Below are 24,238 nucleotides of genomic sequence, written 5' to 3'. Positions count from 1 at the left end.
GTGACTTAAAACACAAGAGTGATCATTGCTATTCAAAAAGGATGGGGCTGGGCACAGTGGCTCACGCCTGTTGAGACAGGCGGATCACGAGGTCAAGAGATCAAGACCATCCTGGCCAACATGGTGAAACCCCGTCTCTACTAAAAATACAAAAATTAGCTGGGCGTGGTGGTGCACACCTGTAGTCCCAGCTACTCGGGAGGCTGAGGCAGGAGAATTGCTTGAACCTGGGAGGTGGAGGTTGCAATGAGCCGAGACTGCGCCACTGCACTCCAGCCTGGTGACAGAGTGAGATTTTGTCTAAGAAAAAAAAAAAAAATTTGTACAAGGGGCTCCAGTAGCACAACCCTGACTAAAAAGGTCCAGGAAGGCTTTGTTGAGTCCAGAAAAATTAGCAGGTAAAGAATGGGAAAGGGGGACTTAAGGAGGAGAACTCCAGGCAAGAGAAGCAGGATATCAACAGACTAGAAGTCACAGAGATCATGACACATCCCAGAAATTCCTCACTCAGTCTAACTGACAAAGAAGGGAGGGTTAGGGATGAGGCCAGTAGAGAAGCAAAGGCCAGAATATGAAGGCCTTTTATTCCACACTAAGGAATTCGAACTTCATCCTGAAGACCATGGAGCATCTGGGAAGGATTTCCAATATGTGAGGGAAAGGGTCACATGTGCCTTTTAGGAGGACCATTTTGGCTGCCACATGAATGGTGGACGGTGGAAGGAGCCTGCCGCAGAAACAGTGAGGGTTTGAACTAAGCAGAGGCCAGTGGGGACAGAGAGAGGCAGATGGGTTGCAGATATATCTTTAGTCATATATATATCTTGAATTCATAGGTTTTGAGATCTGATAGAATGTGGGAGAGAGGGGCAAGGGCAAGTCTGGGATGACTCTAAGGTTTCTTATTGGGCAACTTGGTAAAAGGATGGCCATGCCACTTCCTGAGCATATGAAGAGGAGTGAAGCAGGGCGAGCTGCAGGACAGTGTCGACAAGATGGGTGTGTTTGGGGGATGCTGCTTTGGAGGTTCCTTTGGTGCCTGCAATGGATCTGACCATAAGACAAGTGGATATCCAGGCCAGAGCCAGAGACACAGATTTAAGAAGCATTTGCAAAGAGATGATCATCAAACCACGAGAGCTGATGATCACTCAAGACGAGTATGTAGGAAAACATCCATTAGTTTATGCACTTAACAAACTGAAGAGTGTCTCTGTTCTCCTACACAAGCCACGACTTACTCATCTTTATATTCCCAATGCCGACTAAAGTGCCCACAGTAGGGACTGAAAAGGAAGAATTCTTGAATGAAGGAGTAAGTGAATGAGTGAAAGTATGAAGTGTATGCCTTGTAGTGTGAAAGGCTAAGTCCTCACAAGCAGAAACAATCAACTTTCCTATCTAGGAAGAACCCTGGAATTTTACAGCACCTCTCAAGCTAATGACACGCTATCAAGAGTCCTATTCATCCTATGATCACTGATTCCTAAATGGGGTTACTCATTCATTCAACAAAAATTTACTGGGCACCTATTAGTTCCAGGCACCGTAGAGTGTAGATGCTGAGGAGACAGCAGAGGATAAATCAGATATGGTCCTTGCCCTCACGGAACTCACAGTTGAGCAGGCAAGACTGACATTAAAAGAATAAACAATTACAAACCTTAACTGATTTCACTGAAGCCCATTACTTCATATGGCAGTGTTGGTTCATATCAAACCCCACTCCTCTAATGCCTTACTTTCATATGGCTCCTTATTTGCAAATATCGCCCAAAGTACGACGGCAAAGCTGTACACATCTGACTTCTCCGTGGGCTTTGCGTTGACGTCGTTCAGGTGCTCGGGCGCCATGTAGTAGAGGGTGCCGCCGTTCTTCTTAGAGGTGCTGTCCACTTCCTTCAGCTCATTGTGCTCTTCTTTACTCAGTTTGCTCCACATCTTAAAGGAAGCAAGGCCGAGGTCTGCGATCTGCGAAAGACATCGAGCCACGGGGATTATTTGGTGAAGGCCATAAGCAAATCAGATCTGACTTTAAATCTAGGGCTTGTCCAGTATACATAAGGTATGGTAAATTTTCCTGAAATGGTTTCACTGGGCAGGTTCAAAATGGCGACTTGTCAACAGACTCATAGAAACTGTGTGTCTCCTCAGCCATTTGTAAAATCTCCCTGCAGGAAACGTTCACATGAAATTCTGGTATCGCATTCCTTATGCAATAAGGGGGAGGGGAAAAGCAGAAGAGGTTTCTGACAAGAACAGTAACAACCAAACATATTTGTTCTAATTCCCCATTGACTCTGCGTATGTTTTTCAACTATTTCTGGGGCTTGGGGGAAAAATGGTTATTTTCTTCTCTGCACATTTATGTAGCAGACAGTGGCTAAGTACTACACCTTCTATTTCCCCAAATGGCGTCCAGAGGCCCATGGATGCGAGTGTCCAAGGATCCCAAAGACACGCTGAGGATAAGGACTGCAGTGTTGCTTGTTTTGAGCTGTAGCCTGAACCTAAGAGAAGAAGGGGTGGGAAGGAGGAGAAAAACAGACAAAAAGCAGAGAGAAAAATACCAAGGTCAGACACAGAACAAGAACAGAGTTGGCAGGGCAAAATGACAGAGCAGGGCAGTGAAGAAGAGAACACAGGTGCCAGTTCCACTTCTGCCTGCAGGAATCCAAGCAAGCATGTGGGGATGAACTGTGGCACATGATTACCTAAAATCCACAGATTCTAACCCACGACATAAGAGGGAAGTCATGAATTTGAAGATAGGTTATGAATGAGGAATTTTTATTCCCAGGCCTTTTTTTAAAGGCCTGTCCAAAACTAGCACAAAGCACTAGACGTAGAACCTGCTGGTGGAGAGAGGCCCCTGTGTCAGCAGCTCCTGAGTGCCTCCCCCAGGGCTGCTTCCCCTTTTGGATGCTTGTGCTTGGATTCCTGCTGCGAAAGCCAATTAGATATGACACTCCCCGCTAGCTAAATCCTGCCCTTGAATGAACAAAAGAAAAATCCCTTTCCCTTGTTCCCTTTACGGCAATGGAAAGAACGTGTTCAAAGGAAACTGATTTTTTAAAACACAGAAGTAAATAATCAAATAAAAATATAAAACAAAATTTCAAAGTAGAAGTTTTTGATGCACTGCTGATCTCTCTTTTTTTTTTTTTTTCTTAGAGGCAGAGTTTTGCTCTTGTGGCCCAGGCTAGAGTGCAATGGCACAATCTCGGCTCACCACAACCTCCGCCTCCCGGCTTCAGGTGATTCTCCTGCCTCAGCCTCCCAAGCAGCTGGAATTACAGGCATGCGCTACCACACCTGGCTGATTTTGTATTTTTAGTAGAGATGGGGTTTCTCCATATTGGTCAGGCTGGTCTTGAACTCCCAACCTCAGGTGATCTGCTCACCTCAGCCTCCCAAAGTGCTGGGATTACAGGCGTGAGCCACCGCACCTGGCTGCTGATCTCACTCTTAGGCCATATCTGAACTCTAAAGATTTTCTGCACACACCCTCACATTCCCCTGCATTTCCAGAGGAGGGGAGTCTTGGTGACACATTATGGCACCAATGGCCCATTCCAGGATGGAAAGGGCAACTTTTGAATGTTTCTAACAGAGGAGAAAAACATAATCTAGGAAAGAGGACTTCTCATCTCCCCCACTCAATTCCACTCCTCCCCAAAAGATATGAGTTATCCTGACAGTTATCTCCTGATCCCATCAAGCCTGCGTCTTTCCTTTCAATCGCTGGTAGAGCCCTTCAGCACCATCATCACCAGTTATAAGCTGAGCTAGGTCTTCCTTTAGCTTCTCCAGTTTACAAGAATGGATTTACACTGGAGAATTAAAACTAAAATCACCCAACTTTCTGGAAGCCTACAGATGATGGTTTACCTTAATGTGGAAGTCATCATCAACAAGGATATTTTCGGGCTTCAGGTCCTTGTGTATCACGCCTTTTCCATGTAAGTAGCACATCCCTTCAATGATTTCCACAATTATCCTTCCTTTTACAGAAAGCGGGGTACTCATCTAAAACAAGTGACATTAAGTCTATGAAATGGAAAGGTAATCAAATAGGCCAAAGCAACTGTTTCATGAAAGGGTGGTGGGATCTGAGCCTGAGGAGAGGGTTACCAGGTTTCCTTCCAGCAGATGCACCACAGCACTGCTGTCACTGGAAAACAAGAAAGATTTCATTCTTGGGGGGCAAAAGGTATTCATGTTGTATTTTGTTAGTGTAAAAGCAAAAATCCCACAATAATTTGGTAATGCATAAAATACTATAAAATTAAGCTCCTTGAAAACAAAAATATATATTATTTAGGACTGCATCTTTAGAACCTAGGATTATACCTGGAATGCTTGCTGAATGAATGGATGAATAAATATACAAGCAAGCATTTTCTATGGGATACTCATACGATGTCATACTAAGTTTACATTAAGGACATGAACAATGCCATGGAAATGTCACATGTAAAATAACATTAAGAGAAAAAAAGAATACAAGGGAACATGTTCACACTGATTACAATCATGGAAAAATCTGAGATAAACATGATGTTAAAACGACAAAGCTTCAGTGAATTAATATCTGTTTGATGACCTGGTAGCAGATACTTCAGGCTTTTGTAGCGTCTCAGGTCACTGGTTCCTATAACTGTATTCTTATTATATGAACATCAATATTAACAGAAACAATTCCAGTTTCTATTATAGTGGTTAAAATAGTTTTGCTTCACAACAAAAAATTAGTATACAAACAAGATGTTTCCTAAAAATTTATATGTATTTTGGTTGTTAGTTAACAGGAAAAAAATTTTAATGACAAAAGTGAGATTCCAAGTCTATCCCTGAAACCATATTTATGACATACCGTAGCTGAGCGACACTGTTAATAGCTTGATCACCACCAAACAGAAAGTAGCAGAAGAGATGTTTTCCCTTCTCTTTGGTATTCCTTTGGACTTAGGGAAAACTTCTGAGCAAGCAAAGTAAGTTGGTCCCCCTCTCTCTTCTCTTTCTGCTTCTCTCTCAGGTCCTCCTGATGTCCTGACTGAGTCCAAACAGGCACACCTGAACTTTCCCTGATCCTGCAGAATGCCTCATGTCCCAAATGATTTCTCTCTCATCTCAGAAACTAAGCAGTCTGAGTTAGTACTTGGATGGGAGACCAAAGACTTATTTCCCAATCAAAATGTTTACTTCAAACAGCTGATTTTCTCTCGTTCTGGGGCGGAGAGCAATCTGGTCAAACTATAATACCATGAGTGTAAGTGATCACCGCTTCTCCTAACCAAAGGTATTTCTGTGAGATGCCTGTTGGCTTGGCAATTGTGGGGTAGGAGAAGAAAGTGGAAAAGTGGGAGTATTTGCCATAAAGGCAGCCATATCCCGCCACCCCTCCCCATACCTTGTGCAATCTATGCTCTAGCCAAACCCAGGAATTTACAGTTCCCCAAATTTGGCAGTCTCTACATGGTATTCTCTCTGCCTAGAACACTTGTTCCTTAATTCTCTGCTTCAAAACATCTACTTGTCATTCACATTAGAAGCCCTTCTTGTCTATCCCAAGCTGAGTGGGTGCCTCTCATCTGTACTCCCACAGCAGACGATGAGTATGTCTATCAAAACACCCTCAGCTGGGAGTGGTGGCTCATGCCTGTAATCCCAGCACTTGGGGAGGCCAAGGCGGTTGGATCACGAGGTCAGGAGTTCAAGACCAGCCTGACCAATGTGGTGAAACCTTGTCTCTACTAAAAATAAAAAAATTAGCCAGGCATGGTGGTAGGCGCCTGTAATCCCAGTTACTCAAGAGGCTGAGGCAGGAAGATTGCTTGAACCAGGGAGGTGGAGGTTGCAGTGAGCCAAGATCGCACCATTGCACTCCAGCCTGGGTGACAGAACGAGACTCCTCTCAAAAAAAAAAACAAAAACCACCACATAGCTGGGTGCAGTGGCTCATGCTCATAGTCCCAGCTACTCAGGAGGCTGAGGTGAGGGGATCATTTAAGGCCAGGAGTTCAAGCCTGCAGTGCACTGTGACTGTGCCACTGCACTCCAGCCTGAGCAACACAGTGAGATCTCGTTCTCTTAAAAAAGAAAAAAAAAACCACCATCACACCATACCACTCATTTAGTTACCTGCCTCCTTTTACTGCCTGCGTCATATTAGCTATTGATTTATAAGCTACTACCGCAAGGCCTTCATCTTAACAGGCACATTAGCTTTTAAAAATGTTGTCAAATAATTTGATTTTGGTAAACAATTTTTATTTTTGTTTTAAATCCTATCCAGTGTTGTTGCCACTAATGTTCTATATTTATTTTAAAATAAAACTTTGTTGAATGGTTTCAAAGTGCAACCGCTAATACTCTGTCTGCTCTTACGGTCATTTACAGTGTACATCCTTTCGTTAATCAATCCATATTTAATTGTCATCCCATCATGCATATACTCCACATCAGATGATGTCTGCAACATGAAGACAGGGCCTATCTCTGAACTGTAGATTGTAGAACAGCAGACAGGTATGGTAAACAGCCAATCACATTCCTAAGACACAGACTACGGAGGACTGTCCGCAGGATCGAGAGGATGAAGAGACCACTCTCAGGGCAGCAAAAGGCAAGGAAGATTTTGAGACAGGGTCTTGCTCTGTTCACATGCACCTTGTATTTTTTGTAGAGATGGGATTTCACTGTGTTATCCAGGCTGGTCTTGAACACCAAGGTGCAAGTGATCCTCCTGCCAAAAGTGCTGAGACTACAGGAGTGACCCACTCACTGAGCCGGATCAAGGCAGAGATGTTTTAAGGAGAAACTGACTTCAGGAAATTGAGCCTGTAATCCCAGCTACTTGAGAGGCTGAGGTGGGAGGATCGCTTGAGACCAGGTGTTTGAGTTCAGCCTGGGCAACATAGCAAGACCTTGTCTCTATAAGAAAAGGAAAAGAAAATTCAAACTACCTAGCAATTTGCAAATTTTATACTAATGAGCTGCAAACACACACCCCAAGGGCAGCCATAACAGACAGCCAGGGCCCAAGCGCTGGGGATCCCCGTGTGGGGGAGCACTCTCTACCTCGGCTTTTAGCACGTGCATCAGGTTGCCCTTCTCCATGTACTCCATCACCAGGGAGTAGTTCCCTTCCTCTATGATGACGCCCAGGAGCTTTACCACTCGGCTGTGCCTCAGTCTGTTCATCATCTTCGCCTCCTCCAGGAGGGCCTCGTTGTGCCTGTGGGCAGGAAAGGTGCTATGCTGAGGTTGGCAGAGCCAGCACCTCAAGAGCCTGGTGTACACCTCCAACGCATCACTCCCACCTGCTGGGGTCGTGCTTGAGTCTGTACCTATCTCTTCCAGGCACAAGCCAGACGCATTAGAAGGCAGAGCAGCTTCTCACTTCTTCATAGTTCTCCTGCCCAGTAACTGGCAGTGCATGCTCAAAAAATGTAAATCAATGAAGGAATGAATGAATGAATCAATGAATAAAAAGTACATGAACAGCAGCAAGGTAACCTGAAAAAACACCGTGCTGGACCGTGTGATTGAAAAAACAAAAAACAAACAAAAAAAAAAAACAGCCTCTCTCAAAACCACTCTGACAAAGGACGGATAGGGGTAAAACCACTCTACTGGTTGCTTTCAAGGGAAGGTTCTCAGAACCTCTCAGGAATGAACTGCCTTTTTATTTTCATACTTAGGGCTGGTCCTCACTGAAAATGTGAAGAAAGTGAATAGGTCTGTCTTCACCCATCCTCCTGTTTCCTTTTCATTGTCCCCCTCACCACACTTATCTCTTTGTCTTTCTCTATTTCCTTCTTGTTCATGTCTCTTCTGTTACTTACTAGCTGTGAGCCCTTCACTACCCAGCCTCGGAGTCCGCGTCAGTGACAATAACATAAGAGCCGTCGTTACCCTGACATCTTGGCAGGCTCTCTCTCACTCTACCCACCAGCGGCTCTACAGCAGCCAACGTCCCCACCCCGCTCCGAGCTTGCCCACCCACCCCTGCCCCCACTCACTCGCTGCAGTTGGGCCCCTTGTACACTGTTTTCATGATCACGAATCCCTGGGTTCTGTGGAAACACAGAGACACCTTCCCGAAGCCTCCGCTGTCCAGTTCTGCGCTCTCCAGGAAGTCACTGGATTTCATCTTAATGACATTCAAGGACATGTCTGGTTGCATTCTGAAGCTCAAGAATATCCAAAATGGTGCCACTTTTCTCTCCCCTGTCAGAGCTGTACCCTGTGAAGAAAACAGAGACACCACCTCAGGGCAACAAGAATATATATATTATTATTATTATTATTATTTTCTCCTTTGGAGACAGGGTCTCACTTTGTCACTCAGGCTGGAGTGCAGTGGCACAATCACAGCTCACTGGAGCCTCGACCTCCTGGGCTCAGGCAACCCTCCTCCCTCAGCCTCCTTGAGTAGCTGAGGCCACAGATGCACCCCACCATGCCCGGCTGATTTTTCAATTATTTGTAAAGAGTTGGGGGCGGGGGCAGAGTGGTCTCACTATGTTGCCCAGGCTGGTCTCAAACTCCTAGGATCAAGGGATCCTCCCACCTCAGCCTCCCAAAGTGCAGAGATTACAGGTATGAGCCATTGCCCTTGGCAGAAAAGATCATTTTTAAAAACTTTTGTAACATTCTACATGCTTGGTGTGCTTTGAGGATAGACTTACAGTCATCTGATGAGCTAATTTTCATATTTTTAAGAATCACAGGAGACTATAATATTTATTCCCTCAGCCTTTTTATTTCTGGCAATATGGAGCATTAGGAAATTTTAAGAACTCTCCGGCTATAAAGGACATAAGTATGTTGGACAACATAATACAAACATTCGTTGAAATGCATACCAGAACTCCGTGGAAAGGAAAAGAACTGTAGGGACAGAAACGGCACCAGAGGCAGGCAGTAGCTCCCACAGGGCAGTGCCAATCTCGCCATCCAGAATTCAAGGTTTAAAGCCCAGCTGAGGTCAAGGAATGCAAGAAAAGCGGGTAGAATGAAGACTCCCCGCTTAACACGGCACTGCTCAATGTGCTACCCCTTGATGAAAGGATGAACTAGAAAAAAAGCAGCCTGTGGCAAACAAACATATTTGTCTTGGACTGGGCACAAGGTATTAAAAAAAAAAAAAAAGTGTGTGCAAATTTATAACCTTGGGCCTGTCTTCAAATAGATACAGACTTTGAAATGAGAGGATCCCCTAAACTATGAACAGGAAGTGGTCATAGGCTGATGCCATCCTGAGGTTATTGGCTAAAGCAAACAATACCCTCAAGCCAGGCCAGACAGAATTCCCACAAATACAAATTTAACATAAGCTCCCTTTCCAAAATTATAAAACACAAAAGAAAAAATTCGCCGTGAGACAGATGAGACAGAGCCTGCAGCTACAGCAAACAGCAGTAGTAAGCACCAAAGAACTTCAGTAAATTAACAACTGAAAGGCAGTAGAAAATGAATAGGTTTAAGAAATTATGAACAAAAGGAATCTGAAGAATATAAAAAGCACAATGCAAACTCTAAGAAGAAAATGTGAAAAAGGAGTAGAATTCGGAGAATATCCATCAGGGCTGTGAAGTATACAGTGTCAGATCTCAAAGCACAGCTATTTGCTTCATCCTTCCTCCCTTCTTTTCTTCCATTCATTCATTTTCCCCAAACTGAAATGAAGAATAAAAACCCATGGAGAACCACAATGAGACACTACTACACAACTACCAGGATATCCAAAACTAAAGACTCATAGCACCAAATACTGGCAAACATGAGAAGCAACCAGACCTCTCAAACATCATATAAAATGGTACAAACACTTTGGGAAAAGGGCCGGCAAAGAGCTTCATGGCAAAACAGAAACCCTATGCAAACCAACAGGACACGGACACACTGGTGTGTGCATGTGAATGTGCATGTCTGTGTTTTGATTTGAGAGTAGGAGGAGGGCTATGAATGTTTTATATTCCAGAAATACCCAAATCCCAGCTGGGCACGGTGGCTCACGCCTATAATCCCAGCACTTTGGGAGGCTGAGGAAGGCAGATCACGAGGTCAGGAGTTCAAGACCAGCCTGGCCAACATGGTGAAACCCCGTCTCTACTAAAAATACAAAAATTAGCCAGGTGTGGTGGCACGCGCCTCTAATTCCAGCTACTCAGGGGGCTGAGGCAGGAGAATTGCTTAAACTTGGGAGACAGAGGTCGCAGTGAGCTGAGATCGTATGCCACCGCACTCTAGCCTGGGCAACAAAGTGAGACTCTGTCTCAAAAAAATTAAAATAATAAATATGTACATCCAAATAGAGACCATGAAAAGTAACCTTTCTGGGGCATAAAATACTCATAGAAATTTCATAGGCATATATTTTGTTTATAAAACCACGAACACCTGCACTATGACCCAGCAATTCCAATCCCAAGAGAAATGAAAATGTATGTCGGAAAACACTTGTAAAATGTGCATACCAACTTTATTCATAATAGCTCCAAACTGGAAACAGCTGTCCACCAATAAAAGAATGAGTGAACACAGTGTGGTATATGAACACAATGGGATACTACTCAGCAATAAAAATGAACTACTGCTACACATGAATGAAAACAGCATGAACGAAATGCAAAAACGTGATGAGTGAAAGTATACAAAAGAATACATACTATGTAATTCTATTTATATGATGGTTCAGAAGTCAAAACCAATCTGTGCCAGAAAAAGAACACTGGCCGCCTGTGAGCATGGTGAGGCTGAGCGGGCAGGGGCATGAGGGAACTTTCTGGGGCGAGGATAATGTTCTAAGATATCAGTGGGGGCTAGGGTTGCAGGCATACGCATCTGCCCATACTCAGCAGATGTACTCCTAACAACTGAAGGTAAATTTTACATCAAAATACAAACCTGTGAACATGTTGAACTCTAGCTAGTGGTATGCATGCCGAAGTATTTAGAGATGTGTACTTGGAAATACATCAAAAAGTCAGATAGAATGATGGACAGATGACGGGAAGGGGGATGGAGAATTACATGATGAAGCAAGCGGTGTTAAGACGATACTCGTGGTGGACGTAACCTTCGGACTTTGGTGTTTTTCATGATAAAATGTTGGAGGGCGGGGAGTTAAAAATGAAAAAAGTAAATACCTTGGGGAGAGGGGATTCTGGAAACCCCTTGGCTGCCCATGGTGTTGTGCAGTGGGCGGCTCCAGGTGACTCAGGTAACCAGCATTCTACACCTCATCTAAAGGCTGTGGGCCAGCTCTGTCTAGCAGAGGAAGCTCACACAGCAGCATCTATGCGCCTTCTTTCCTAGGACATAAGACATTACCAAACAAGAGGAAGTGCCCTCAGGAAACAAGTACATCGGTGGGACATGGGCAGTGGGTGGAGGTGAGGGGCTGCCTAGATGAAGGCCTGAAGACTGAGGGGTGGGGTTAGGCAGGCGCTTGAGGTAAGAGACCAGGGGCCATAGCTCCAAGAGCACCGGCCCTCCACTATGAACGTGAATTCTAGCTCTGTGACTCACCAACCTGTGACCCTGGGTCACTTGTGACTCAATTTCCTCATCTGCAAAATGAAACAATGACCGCCTCACAGAAGTGGTAAGGATTATGAGAAAAAAATATGTATACATTTATATACGTATACATATAAATATACATATATTTGTATATGTATAAATATATATAATACGATACATGATATAAAATATATATTTGTGCATATATATGTGTATATATATTTGTGTATGTGTATATGCATATGTATTTGCATACATAGATATATAGCTATATTTGTGTATATATATACACATATATGTGTATTTATTGTATATGCATATATATGTACATATGTATATATTTGTGAAAACACGCTTGTTACCTGCTTTATGTCTCTGGCTATGGCTGGCCCAGCCACCCACGTGTTTATCCACACGGATGGTATTTCCTTGGGCTTTGAGAATGCCAGCATTCTCAGCTGGGATCACTGTCAGCAGGGCCCTACTGAGCAATCCTAGTGAGAATGAGGTAGGAGGGGGTGGAGACAGAGGGCTTAAAAGATCACAGTGATTTTAGGCCTCCTTTTTCATTCACTACAGATCACTGGAGCATGCAGAACTGTGAAGTCTTCCCCATTCCATAAAGGTCATCTGTCCCACCCGCTTAGGCCACACTCTTCCAACTTCTTGCCAGGTTAGGTGTCAGGGAACTGTCATTTTGTCAAGGAAGCCATCCTAAGTCTTCCCATTAGACATTTTCACAGGTAAGACAGTACTGTAATTGAGAATTATTTCTCATGAAGTTCACAGAAGGCAGGAAACTTGTCTTGTGCACCGTTTCCAGAGCCTAGCAGAACCCAATGGATGCCAGCCCATCATCAAATGAATAACTATTTTCAAAAGAGAACTATTTAATTGTCCAAAAATAAAAAATATTGTTAAATGAATTACAGCACACTCCTAACAGAATATTGTATAGCCATTCGAAATTGTTTTTGACGAATAAATCTGTAAAAATTATATTCACATTTGTGTGATATATATATATATGTAAATAAAGATGTAAGTACAGAAAAAAAAGACATAAAGACACCAAAATGTTAACAAGGATTGTATCTTGATGGTAGGGTGATTTTTGCTTTCTTCTTTACACTTTTACTATGTCTTCCAAATTTTCCCCAGTAGACATGAATTAAATGTAAAATTAAAATTTTTTTTTGAAAGGAATAATTCCTTGACTCAGTATTTCTTTACTCTGAGGGATCAAATCAGAGACGCTGATAAAGATTATGTGCAAAGCTGTTCCTGGTAGCATTACATAGAACAGCAAAAGTAGGTAAAATACTTAGCACGTACAGAGAAGAGAATCAGTTATGTCCATCAACACTCTGAAATATATCCAGCAGTTTGCAAAAGTGATGCTGTAAGAATGTTTAATAATATTAAAAATGCTCACAGACAGTAAAGAAACAAGCAGGAACTACAACATGCCGTGAAAAATGCCCTTTTGGGTAAAAGGTTTCTACTTTATGAGGAGTCCTATCTGGTATCTCTCCTTCAGTCTCTGCCACGTCTCCTCAAATTTGTCAAGACCAACTAGGACCTGCAGGTGCTCCTGAGTGTGGTGGAGCTTGGGAAGGCCTCTAGTTGGGTCCACTGGATTTTGGGAGCTTAACTCCTGACCCAAGTCAGTTCTCCTTATAGTCTTGCGGTTTGCTAGTTTAGTCTGATGTTAATCTTATGCATCTTTTGCATGGTTTTCAGTGATTTCTTTTGTTTTTGCTATCCACCCCTTTTTTTCCCACATGAAAGATTCAACTTTATGAGCACTGTATATCTTAGGAAGGCCTTGTGAATAGTTGAATGAAGGAAATCCAAAAACACTGAATTTAGGCAGCTTATATAGACATATTGCATAACCATATTATTACAAAGCCATGTTACAGAGTAAGAAAGACATGCTGGCCTGTTATATCAACTAATTTTAACTAATAATTATGTCCATTTGAATGCAATTTGTAAATGTTTTCCATAAATAAATATTAATTCAGGGACTCAGGACAGTGAATTTTTTTCTATTGAAATTAATGTGAAATCCCAAGGAATTTCACAAATTACCTTCTAAGGCAGGGTGAGTATACATATCAAAATATTCTAATTAACTTTTCCCCATTTTTCTGTGATGACCACACATAACAAGAGAATGGCAGAAAATGCTAGTTGGCCACCTGCCATTGCCCTCTTTCTTCCCACTAACAGAATTCTGATTTTGCTCAGTTATCCAAGTGACCAGAGGATTTCTCCAACTTCCATGATTACAGCAGCCTGATGCTTTCCCCAGATAAACAAAAGTTCTGAGCAAGGAAGAGACTTAAGGACCAGCAAGGAAGGACCAGCAAGAGACAAGAATTGAAACAGAGTTTAAACAAGCATCATGACCCCTGAAGCAAATTTTATCATGATTTCAATTTGCAAATAAAGAAACTAAGATTTGGAACTAAATGATCCACCTAAAGTGGCAGGATCCTGGAACGAAATCTTTGTCCCTTCATTCAAACTTTCACTGTTGGCTCACTAATACATGCTACTTCTCTAGACAGCAAATAATCTGTCTTCGGAAAAATCCAGATGCAGAGACCCACTCTTACAGCCTTACTCATCTATGTTAAATGAATATGCCACAGTCAGAAACATGGAGAAAGTGCAGAATAAATTTTTTAAATACAGGAAGGCGGGGCGAAGGGGCTCATGCCTGTAATCCCGGACTTTGGGAGGCCAAGGCGGGCAGACTGCCAAGAGCTTGAGACCAGACTGGCCAACCTGGTGAAACCCTGTCTCTACTAGAAATACAAAAATTAGCCAGGTGTGGTAGTGTACGCCTGTAATCTCAGCTTCTTGGGAGGCTGAGGCAGGAGAACTGCTTGAACCCCAGAGGCAGAGGTTACATTGAGCGACGATCGTGCCACTGCACTCCAGCCTGGGCGACAGAGCAAGACTCTGTCTTCAAAACTAAAAATAAAAATACAGAAAACATATGGCTCAAAATCAATGTTCTACAGATTAATACAGTCAACCATTTTTGCCAGAATGTAATATCCAACTAAAGCATGGGAAGTTAAATATTTTCTTCAGATTCCCTGATCATATGGGTGTTAACAGGTTATAAATCAATAAGCACCAAAATGTAAGCTGCCCAGTTTGAAACAGGCTATTTAAGAACTTTTCTTAATACTCATTAATAGTCACAATCCAGAAAGTACAATATATCTCTGGGGCTCAGTATAGTGCAGAGGAAAATGAGTATTAAAGTGATCATTTTTGCCATTTTATCAGTAATAATGATACACTCCAAATTTCATTTTAAACAAGCCTAGTCTTCTCTTCACTTTTTGTGAAGAGTTGCAGTACTCCACATTATTTTATTATTATTTTTTTTGAGACAGAGTCTCCCTCTGTCGCCCAGGATAGAGTGTAAGTGGCACCATCTCTGCTCACTGCAACTACCGCCTCCTGGGTTCAAGCCATTCTCCTGCCTCAGCCTCCCGAGTAGCTGGGATTACAGGGACCCGCCACCACATTCGGCTAATTTTTGTATTTTTAGTAGAGACGGGGGTTTGTCATGTTGGCCAGGCTGGTCTCGAACTCCTGACCTCAGGTGATACTCCCACCTCGGCCTCCCGAAGTGTTCGGATTACAGGAGTGAGCCACCGCGCCGGGCCCAGTACTCCACATTTCTAATATGACAATTTCCTCTTGACTCAATCCATCTTCCTAGCAGTCACAGAACGCAGATGAGTACTAAGTCACTGCACATTTCAAAGTTCACCTCCTGCCTTGGCTTCTTCAAGTGTAAATCAGGGAAGAATTAATCGTTGGAGCAGCCTCCTTCTTTGCCCAAGAAAAAAAAAGCTCTGATTAAGGGAGAGTCAAATGGTCAGCAAGAGAGAAAGAACAACCCCAGACCTTCCCCGCAACCCCCGCGTCCCTCTGAGGCTTTGTCAAATGCTGAGGGAAGAAGGATGCAGCCTATCCTCTTCCCAACCCTGAAGAGGGTCTGCAGCACTTCACAAAAGCACATGCCAGTGACCACCAAAGCAGCCTGCTAGGGTTACCACATTCGTCCCCTCAGTCGTCTAAGATCACGCAGAAAAGGTTTTGTTTTTGGAACCTGCTGTGGCCTCAAGTGCAACAGTAAAAGGCCCTTTCAAAGGGTTGGTGGGAAGAGCCCAAACTGGTTTTTCTTAATGATAGGGCAGTAAGGGCCCACCGTCTCCACCAAAACAACAACGACATTAACGGCGTGTGGGACGGCCTATTCCACCCTCACGCCGTAATCGCGGCCCAAAGGCAGGTCTCCGCCCGCTACCAGTCCAGCGCCCAGACCTCCGGCGCAGAAGCAGTCAGCAGACTCCCGATAAGCTGGGACAGCTAAAGGCGCACCTCCGACTTCCGGGAGGGCCCAGCCCCGCCCACCACCAGTCTTCCGGTAGCGGCGGGGCCCCGCCCGCCGCGCGCACGCCTAGCGGAGTCCCCCTCCTTCCCGGAAGCCCACGGCCGCCCCGGCCTCCGCGCAAGCACCTGAGTTACTTTCGTTTCCGCGGCAAACGTCTGGAGGCCCGAGTGAGGCACGAAGCGGCGGCGGAGGGTTGGGGATTACTCCGACGCTGCGGCAGCCTTGCCGGGGCGTGCTGGGGGACGGCGCGCGAAACCCGACTAGGGGGTCGCCGGGACTGAGCGCGGCGGCGGCCTCCGGACTGTTCTGCGCGCGGTGCCAGCCCGCTCACCGCGCCCGTCTCCGTGGCCGCGCCGTCCAGCCGAGTCCCGCCGCGCTCCCTCGGCCCCGCCCGGATGGCCGCGCTCTGGCGCCCCAGCTGTGGGTCCTCTGGGCTCGCCGCGCCCCGGGAGCTGGTCAGCCGTCCGCAGTCCGCGTCGAGCGCGCCCGGCAGGAGGGCGTGGACTGCTCGCGCTGCCTCCTCCCCCTGCCGCGGCCCTTGCCAGGGAGGAGGACTGCGACAGCGCCGCCCCGCCGCTCGCGGGACCTCGCGCCCAGGATCTGAATCCCGGAGCTCTCTTGCGGGCTAGAGGATCGCGGACTTTGTTTTACGAGTGGGGCGGCCTGCGTAAAAGAGGAAACCGAAACCTCCGCGCGCACCAGAGGGAGATGGGCCTGGAGGGAAGCACTGGGTGAATTACAGCGGAGGCGCTATCCGGAGGATTCGGAGCTCTGCTGGTTAGCATTCCTCTCCCTTCACCTGTAAAGTTGGGCTGTCGAGGAGGAAATTATTTTGCAGGTGATTATTTTGCAGCCCTTTAAAGTGGTAATTGTGAACTCTCGAGCAAAATTGGAACGTCATGCTATTCATGTTATATTAAAAAGAAAGTAATAAAATTACATGCACAACAGGCCGGGCGCGGTGGCTCACGTCTGTAATCCCAGCACTTTGGGAAGCCGAGGCGGGCGGATCACTTGAGGTCGGAGTTCGAGACCAGCCTGGCCAACATGGTGAAACCCCATCTCTACTAAAAAATACAAAAATCAGTTGGGCTTGGTGACGGGCACCAGCAATCCCAGCTACTTGGGAGGCTGAGGCAGGAGAATCGCTTGAACCTGGGAGGCGGAGATCGTAGTGAGCCGAGATCGCGCCAGTGCACTCCAGCCTGGGTGACAAGAGCGAGACTCCATCACAAAAGGAAAAAAAAAAAAAGCACAACAGGATTACATACTGTACAAAGATATGTTTGTCAAGAGTTCGAACGAGTCACATTCATAACACAAGCCACAGACTGGGAGAAAATATTTGCAAAAGACATAGCTGATAAAAGACTGTGACCCAAAATATGCCCAAAAAACCCTCTTAAAATGCAACAATATGGAAATGTGCAACCTGATTACAAGTGGGCAAAAGCTCTGAACAGACACCTCAGCATATGTATATGCATATGAAAAGATGCTCAACATCATAGGTCATTAAAGAATTGCAATAAAAAACTGAAATACTATTACACATTTATTAGAATAGCTAAAATTCAAAACACAACACCAAATGTTGATGAGGATCTGGAGCACAAGGAACTCTCATACATTCCTAGTGGGAATGCCTAATGTTAGAGTCACTGTGGAAGACGTTTTGGCAATTTTTTTTTTTTTTTTTTTTTTTGAGACGGAGTCTCGCTCAGTAGCTCAGGCTGGAGTGCAGTGGCGCGATCTCGACTCACTGCAAGCTCCGCCTCTCGGGTTCATGCCATTCTCCTGCCTCAGCCTCCCAAGTAGCTGGGACTACAGGCGCCCGCCACCACGCCTGGCTAATTTTTTTTTTTTTTGCATTTTTAGTAGAGACGGGATTTCACCGTGTTAGCCAGGATGGTCTCGATCTCCTGACCTCGTGATCCACCTGCCTCAGCCTCCCAAAGTGGTGGGATTACAGGCGTGAGCCACTGCGCCCGGCCCATTTTGGCAATTTCTTAACCAAGCTCTTCTTACCATAAGATGAAGCAACTCCACACCTTGATATCTACCCAAACGAGTTGAAAGCTTACGCCCAAACACCTGTACAAGAATGTCTATAGCAGCTTTATTCATAATTGCCAAAACTTCAGGGCATCTAAGATGTCATTTAATAGGTGGACAGATAAGCTGTGGCACATCTATACAATGGAATATTAAGGCTCAAAAGAAATGAGCTCTGAAGCCGCAAAAAAAAAAAAAAAAAAAAAAAAAAATTCTGGAGCAATCTTAAATGTATAAATCTAAGTGAAAGAAGCCAATCTGAGAAGACTACATAATGTATGATTCCAACTATGTGACATTCTGGAAAAGGAAAAACTATGGAGATAGTAAAAAAGATTAGTGGTTGCCAGGGATTTGCAGGGAAGGAGGGATAGGTAGGTAGAGCACAAGGGATTTTTAGGGCAGTGGAATCTGATATTACAGTGTTGGGTACATCTCATTATACATTTGTCAAATGTATCTTGAATATACACAGAGCAAAACCTAACAAGCTCTGGACTTTGATAATGTATATGTTTTATCCATATTGGTTCATTTTTATAACCATGTATCTATGTTGGTTCATCAGGTGTAACAGATACCCCACACTAATGCAGGATGTTGATGGTAGGGGAGGCTATACGGTCCAGGATGTTTGTGGGAGGGGATATTTTCTTTCTGCTTTGTTTTGCTGTAAACTAAAACAGCTCCAAAAGTCTATTCATTTTTTTTTTTTTTTTTTTTTGAGACGGAGTCTCGCTCTGTTGCCCAGGCTGGAGTGCTGTGGCCGGATCTCAGCTCACTGCAAGCTCCGCCTCCCGGGTTCCCGCCATTCTCCTGTCTCAGCCTCCCGAGTAGCTGGGACTACAGGCGCCCGCCACCTTGCCCGGCTAGTTTTTTGTATTTTTTAGTAGAGACGGGGTTTCACCGTGTTAGCCAGGGTGGTCTCGATCTCCTGACCTCGTGATCCACCCGTCTCGGCCTCCCAAAGTGCTGGGATTACAGGCTTGAGCCACCGCGCCCGGCCCATTATTTTTTAAAAGATGTATACATACCAAAAAAGACGAAAGGCAGAGCTATTCACTCAACAAAGCTTTCTACTGTATGCCAAATAGGTGCTAGATACAAGAGTATCTGGTGATAGATACAAGAGATACAAAAAAGAATTCATTCCTTCAATAAATATTTACTGAGCATCTGTTCTAGGCAGTGAAGCCTCGGTTGTGAATTAAACATAAAAAATCTCTGTTCTGGCTGTGTGGAGTGGCTCCCACCTGTAATCCTAGCACTTCGGGAGGCTCAGTCGGGTGGATTGCCTGAGCTCAGGGGTTACGGACCAACCTGGCAAACATGATGAAGCTAAAAATACAAAAATTAGCTGGGCGTGGTGGCGCACACCTGTAGACCCCCCTACTCAGGAGGCTGAGGTGGGAGAATTGCTTGAACCCAGAAGGCGGAGGTTGCTGTGAGCCAAGATTGCACCACTGCACTCCAGCCTGGGTGACAGAGCAAGACTCCGTCTCAAAAAAAAAAAGATAAATAAATAAAAATCTCCGTGTTCCATTTGTGGAACTTGCATTCTAATGGGGAAGACAAAAAGTCATTGCCCATCACTGTCCTCTGGACATCATGTGATCTTGGAAGATTGGAAATGCATTGTTTTTGCTTCATTTTGTTTTCAGTGCTCTAACTCAGAAACATCTATTTGGGAGCTTTACTCATTACTCCCAGCAAAAGCCATGAGTGTAGATGGTGCATGAGACGAAGGAACTGGTCCTTGCAGAACACCAGAATGGAAAAGGCAAGAAACAGCCCAAGGTGAGGAAGGAAAACCAGTGAGAACAAAGAGCTAGTACTACGTCTGAAGCTAGTGGAAGCCAAAGTGTGAATGTGAGGGGGTGGGTCTCTTCGCCACAGGTCTGAAACCAAATGAACCCCCACCCCCAGGCTGCAGTTCCCAGTGCCCTTGGAAATGAGACCCTCACTCCTCCAGCTGAGCCTGGGAGACCTCCCTGACCCCTTTCCATCCCCCTCCTCCCCCACACCCATCCCCAAGGCCTGCCCTCTACGCCCACATTTCACCCACATTTCTTTCCACTTCGGATCCTGTGCTTGGCCTAATGCGCAGGCCCCCTCCCGAGCCTCTGGTCACCTTAGAGCCACTCCTCACTGTCGGGACACATCATGTGTGCTCCCCAAAACGCCACGCAAAGCACTGGAGAGCCTTGGACAATGAACACAACCCGCTTCCCTCAGCCACCACCGGGCCACAGCCACACAACATCCTCAGAAAGCGGTGTCTTAATCCTCTTGTCCTTCCTCCTAAATCTCCCGGAACCCTTAGGATCCGCTCAAAGCCACCTTGTTAAAACGGTTTCTTCTCCACCTGCCCCCTCCCTTGATCCAGCCTCGCTCAGGTCACAGCCTCCACCTCTGGCCATCCTGAACCCCTCCCAAAGTCGTCACCTCTTCACAAACTCCTGGTCCCCCTTAGAAGGCCCCATGTCCATCACGGGATTAATTCTACTCACCCTCGAACACCGCGGCCCGGAGGCTTGATTCCCACCCTAAAGGAGGTTCCCTTGACCCCGCCGGCGCAACCCTCCCCAGCACGACCCTTCGTCCCGAAGGTGATTCCTCATCTTGCTGGCGGTCCCCACAGACCGCAGGCCCTGCAGGCGACGGCTGAGCCTGGCTCCGCGGATTCACAGTCCCTGGAGGAATGCTCCGGGGAAGGACGGGCCCCATCCGTTTCGCTGAATTATTGAAAGAATTAGGATGGATAAGAGTGCTCGGATTTGGAACTGGAGACTGGTGACTTTGAAAGACAAGTACCGGGACAGACGTCATCCTGCGGATCCCAGAGCAGAGAGGAGCAGTGAGAAAACCGGGCCGGCAGGTGGGGAGGGGGCTGCAGGGGAGAGCTTCGGCCGGAGAAGGGCAGCGAGGAGGCGTGGGGGAGGGCGGCGTCCGCGCTGGCGGGGAGCTGCGGAGGCGGAAACCGGCTGCGCGCTGCAGGGGACCCCCCCAGAGACCGTTGCTGACCCCGCCGAGACACCACCGCTTCCCCGGGGCTCTTGGATGAGCGACCTCTCCTGTCCTCAGGTCCCCATCTTTCGGTGGCAGCCGGGGGACCTGAAGCTCGCCATTCCCGTTCCCGACCCCGGCCCAGCGCGGGGACGCCCTCACCTGCCACCTCGTCTCCGTGCCGCGCTCCGAGCCTGGACGCCGATCCCCAGGGCCCAAGACGTGACTCTGCTGCTGCTGTTGCCGCAGACTCCCGCTCGGGCCTTGGCGGGCGCCGCCTTTTATACTGCAGTGCATCCAGGAGCTTTTAGGCTCCTCCCATACTTGACAAGCCGCCTGACTGGGGCTGCGCCTACCGGGACTAGCCAGGGAGGCGGGCGCGTTCGCGCGGGGGCGGCGGACAGGGTATGAGAACATGGGAGGGTCAGGGAATCCCCAGTCCGCCCCGCCCAGAGCTAAGTCCGCGAATGCTCCCGCCAGTCTGAGGCCAGCCAGGTCCCCAAGGCGCGCGCCCGGCCTCGGCCACCGGCAGCTCCAGGGCCGCTTCGGGATCGGGTTCTGAACCCAGAGAAGTTCTGAGCCCAGAGAAGTGGGTGGGAGCCTGCGGGGCCCAGGGCCTCCGCGCCAAGAAACAAGGGGTCTGCGGGAAAGGAGACAGAGCCTGGAACCCTGGGCTTTTCTACCTCAGGAAGCAAAGTCGGGTGACAGCCAAGCTCCATGTTCCAGTGGGAAGGCCCCATGGGTCTGTGGAGCTGCGCCTCTTGTCATGAATATGAGGATTCGCTGGGCAAAGCGTTTGTTTCCCCGGTCCACTAATTAATTTTCCGTTTCATTTCCGGTGCACTGGCCTAGTACCATTTGTTTTTGAGCCCACCACTAACTAGTACTGTTTGTTCCAAGGTCCCACCACTAACTGAGTACCATTTTGTTCCAGGTCCACTAGCTTCAGTACCATTTGTTTGGGTCCCACCACTAACTAGTACCATTTGTTCCAGGTCCCACCACTAACTAGTACCAGTCCCGGACCCAGAACCAGGCTCCTCACTCCTGGCGCCCGAGCCCCTCTCCAGCCACAGGTGCTTGGGCTGCGGTGCGGTGTAAGCAGCCCCATTTTCCCGCGAAGTGATGGGAAGAGACACTGAGTCACATGGGCTCCGGACACTCCTTGTGTCCTCTATCGGGGGTCCAGAGGCAGGGACTCGGGGGAGTTGATGCAGCAGTTCGTAATGTCATCAGATATCCCCCCACCCCGCTCCATCCTAGGCTGGACGCAATTGGAAGCATTTCATGTCGGCACGGTGACGTCCAGAGGAAGAGAACGGACCAAATGCCTCTCTCTGGAGCACGGAGTGTCTCCCAGAAGCCGTGTCCTCCTGTTGCGAACTGACCAGAATTAGAGCTTTCTCCTGAGGGCCTGAATTAGGGAGAGCCAGGTGCCTAAGGCACAACATTTCAGGAGGGCCACACTCATAGGTGCCAACCCTGCATTTTGCGTGGCCCTGAGAATCAGAGCCTCCTTCAATTTTATACCTTAGGTGCCTAGCTTGTTTTTTTAAAATAACACCCTTATTAAGGTTGGGTAGGTGGTTCATGCCTGTAATCCCAGCATTTTGGGAGGCCAAGGTGGGCAGATCACGAGGTCAGGAGTTCCAGACCAGCCTGGCCAACGTGGTGAAACCTCATCTCTACTAAAAATACAAAAATTAGCCGGGCATGGTGGCGCATGCCTGTAGACCCAGCTACTCAGGAGGCTGAGGCAGGAGAATCGCTTGAACCCAGAGGCAGAAGTTGTAGTGAGCCGAGATTGCACCACTGTACTCCATCCTGGGCGAGACAGGGCAAGACTCCGTCTCAAAAAAAAAAAAAAAACCCCAAAATATAAATAAATAAATAAATATATATATAAAAAATAACACCTTTATTAAAATACAGTGCACATACCATAATATTCATCCTTTTAAAGCATACAGTGGTTCTTAGTATATTGATGAAGCTATCCAACTCTTACTACTGTCTAACTCCAGAAGATTTTCATCACCCGAAAAGCAACTGTGATACCCATTAGCAATTATTCTCCATTTCCTCCTCCCCATAACCCCTGGGAACCATAGATTTATTTTCTGTCTCTGTGGATTTTCCTAGTTTGGGGATTTCATGCAAAATGAACCATACAATATGTGGTCTTTTGTGACTGCTTCTTTTACTTAGCATAACGTTTTAAAGGTTCATTCATGATGGTTCCAGGTAGCATATATCAGTCTTTATTTCTTTTTATGGCTGAATAATATTCATAATAATACGTATATATATATATCCATTTTTTTATTCATTCATCAATTGACAGACATTTGGGTTTTTTCCATCTTTTGTCTATTATGAATAATGCTGCTATCAACATTCATGTTTGAATATATGTATAGATGTATGTTTTCTTGAACTTATCATGGATATATACCAATGGGTAGAATTGGTGAGTCATATGGTATAACTCTATATTTAACTTTTTGAAGAACTGCCAAACTGTTTTGCAAAGCTACTGTGCAATTTTACATTCCAGCCAGCAATCTACAGGCATTCCTCAGAGATATTGTGAGGTAGGTTCCAAACCACCACAATAAAGTGAATACCACAATAACGCAAATCACACAAAGTGTTAGCAGCCCTATGCATATAATAGTTATATACTATACTGCAGTGTATGAAGTGTGCGTTATGTCTCAAAAATGTAGATACCTTAATCGTAACACATGTTATCACCAAAAAAATGATGACAATCATCTGAGCCTTCAGTGAGTCATAATCTTTTTGCTGGTGGAGTGACCCACCTCAATGTTGATGAACCTGACTGATCAAGGTGGTGGTTGCTGAAGGCTAGAGTGGCTGTTGCAATTTCTTGAAGTTTGCTTTGTCAATTGATTCTTCCTTTTCTGAAAGATTTCTCTGTAGCATGTAGCGCCATTTGATAGCATTTTACGCACAGTAGAACTTATTTCAAATTGGTATCAATCTTCTCAAACCCTGCCACTGCTTTATCAACTAAGTTTACGTTATATCCTAAATCTTTTGGTTTTTGTTTATTTGTTTTGAGACAGAGTTTTGCTCTGTCAGCCAGGCTGGAGTGCAGTGGCAGAATCTTGGCTCACTGCAACCTCCGTCTCCCGGGCTCAAGCAATTCTCCTGCCTCAGCTTCCCAAGTAGCTGGGATTATAG

At 46.0% G+C, this 24,238-nt stretch overlaps 1 protein-coding gene across 9 annotated transcripts in view; it reads right to left on the bottom strand.

Moving 5' to 3' along the window:
* RIPK1 (receptor interacting serine/threonine kinase 1) overlaps positions 1–21,386 on the bottom strand; it is a 44,947-nt gene extending 23,561 nt beyond the window's left edge. The window contains exons 1-6 of one of the 9 annotated variants that reach the window (XM_031666868.1): positions 21,191–21,283; positions 8,028–8,251; positions 7,084–7,240; positions 3,892–4,029; positions 2,397–2,510; positions 1,743–1,971 (exon numbers count right to left, since the gene is read on the bottom strand). In XM_031666868.1, coding sequence (XP_031522728.1) covers positions 1,743–1,941 — 199 coding nt within the window. In that variant the 5' untranslated portion in view covers positions 1,942–1,971; positions 2,397–2,510; positions 3,892–4,029; ... (1 more) ...; positions 8,028–8,251; positions 21,191–21,283. Of the gene's footprint in view, positions 1–1,742; positions 1,972–2,396; positions 2,511–3,891; positions 4,030–7,083; positions 7,259–8,027; positions 8,252–15,897; positions 16,008–16,092; positions 16,954–21,190 lie in introns of those variants that run through there. The other 8 variants (XM_017957534.3, XM_003896962.5, XM_017957533.3 and 5 more) reach the window with 8 other exon arrangements.
* Positions 21,387–24,238: the final 2,852 nt, after the last annotated feature.

The sequence above is a fragment of the Papio anubis genome, chromosome 6 (assembly GCF_008728515.1).
Source record: "Papio anubis isolate 15944 chromosome 6, Panubis1.0, whole genome shotgun sequence".
Lineage (NCBI taxonomy): Eukaryota > Metazoa > Chordata > Mammalia > Primates > Cercopithecidae > Papio > Papio anubis.
This window is presented reverse-complemented; position numbering and strand designations above follow the sequence as displayed.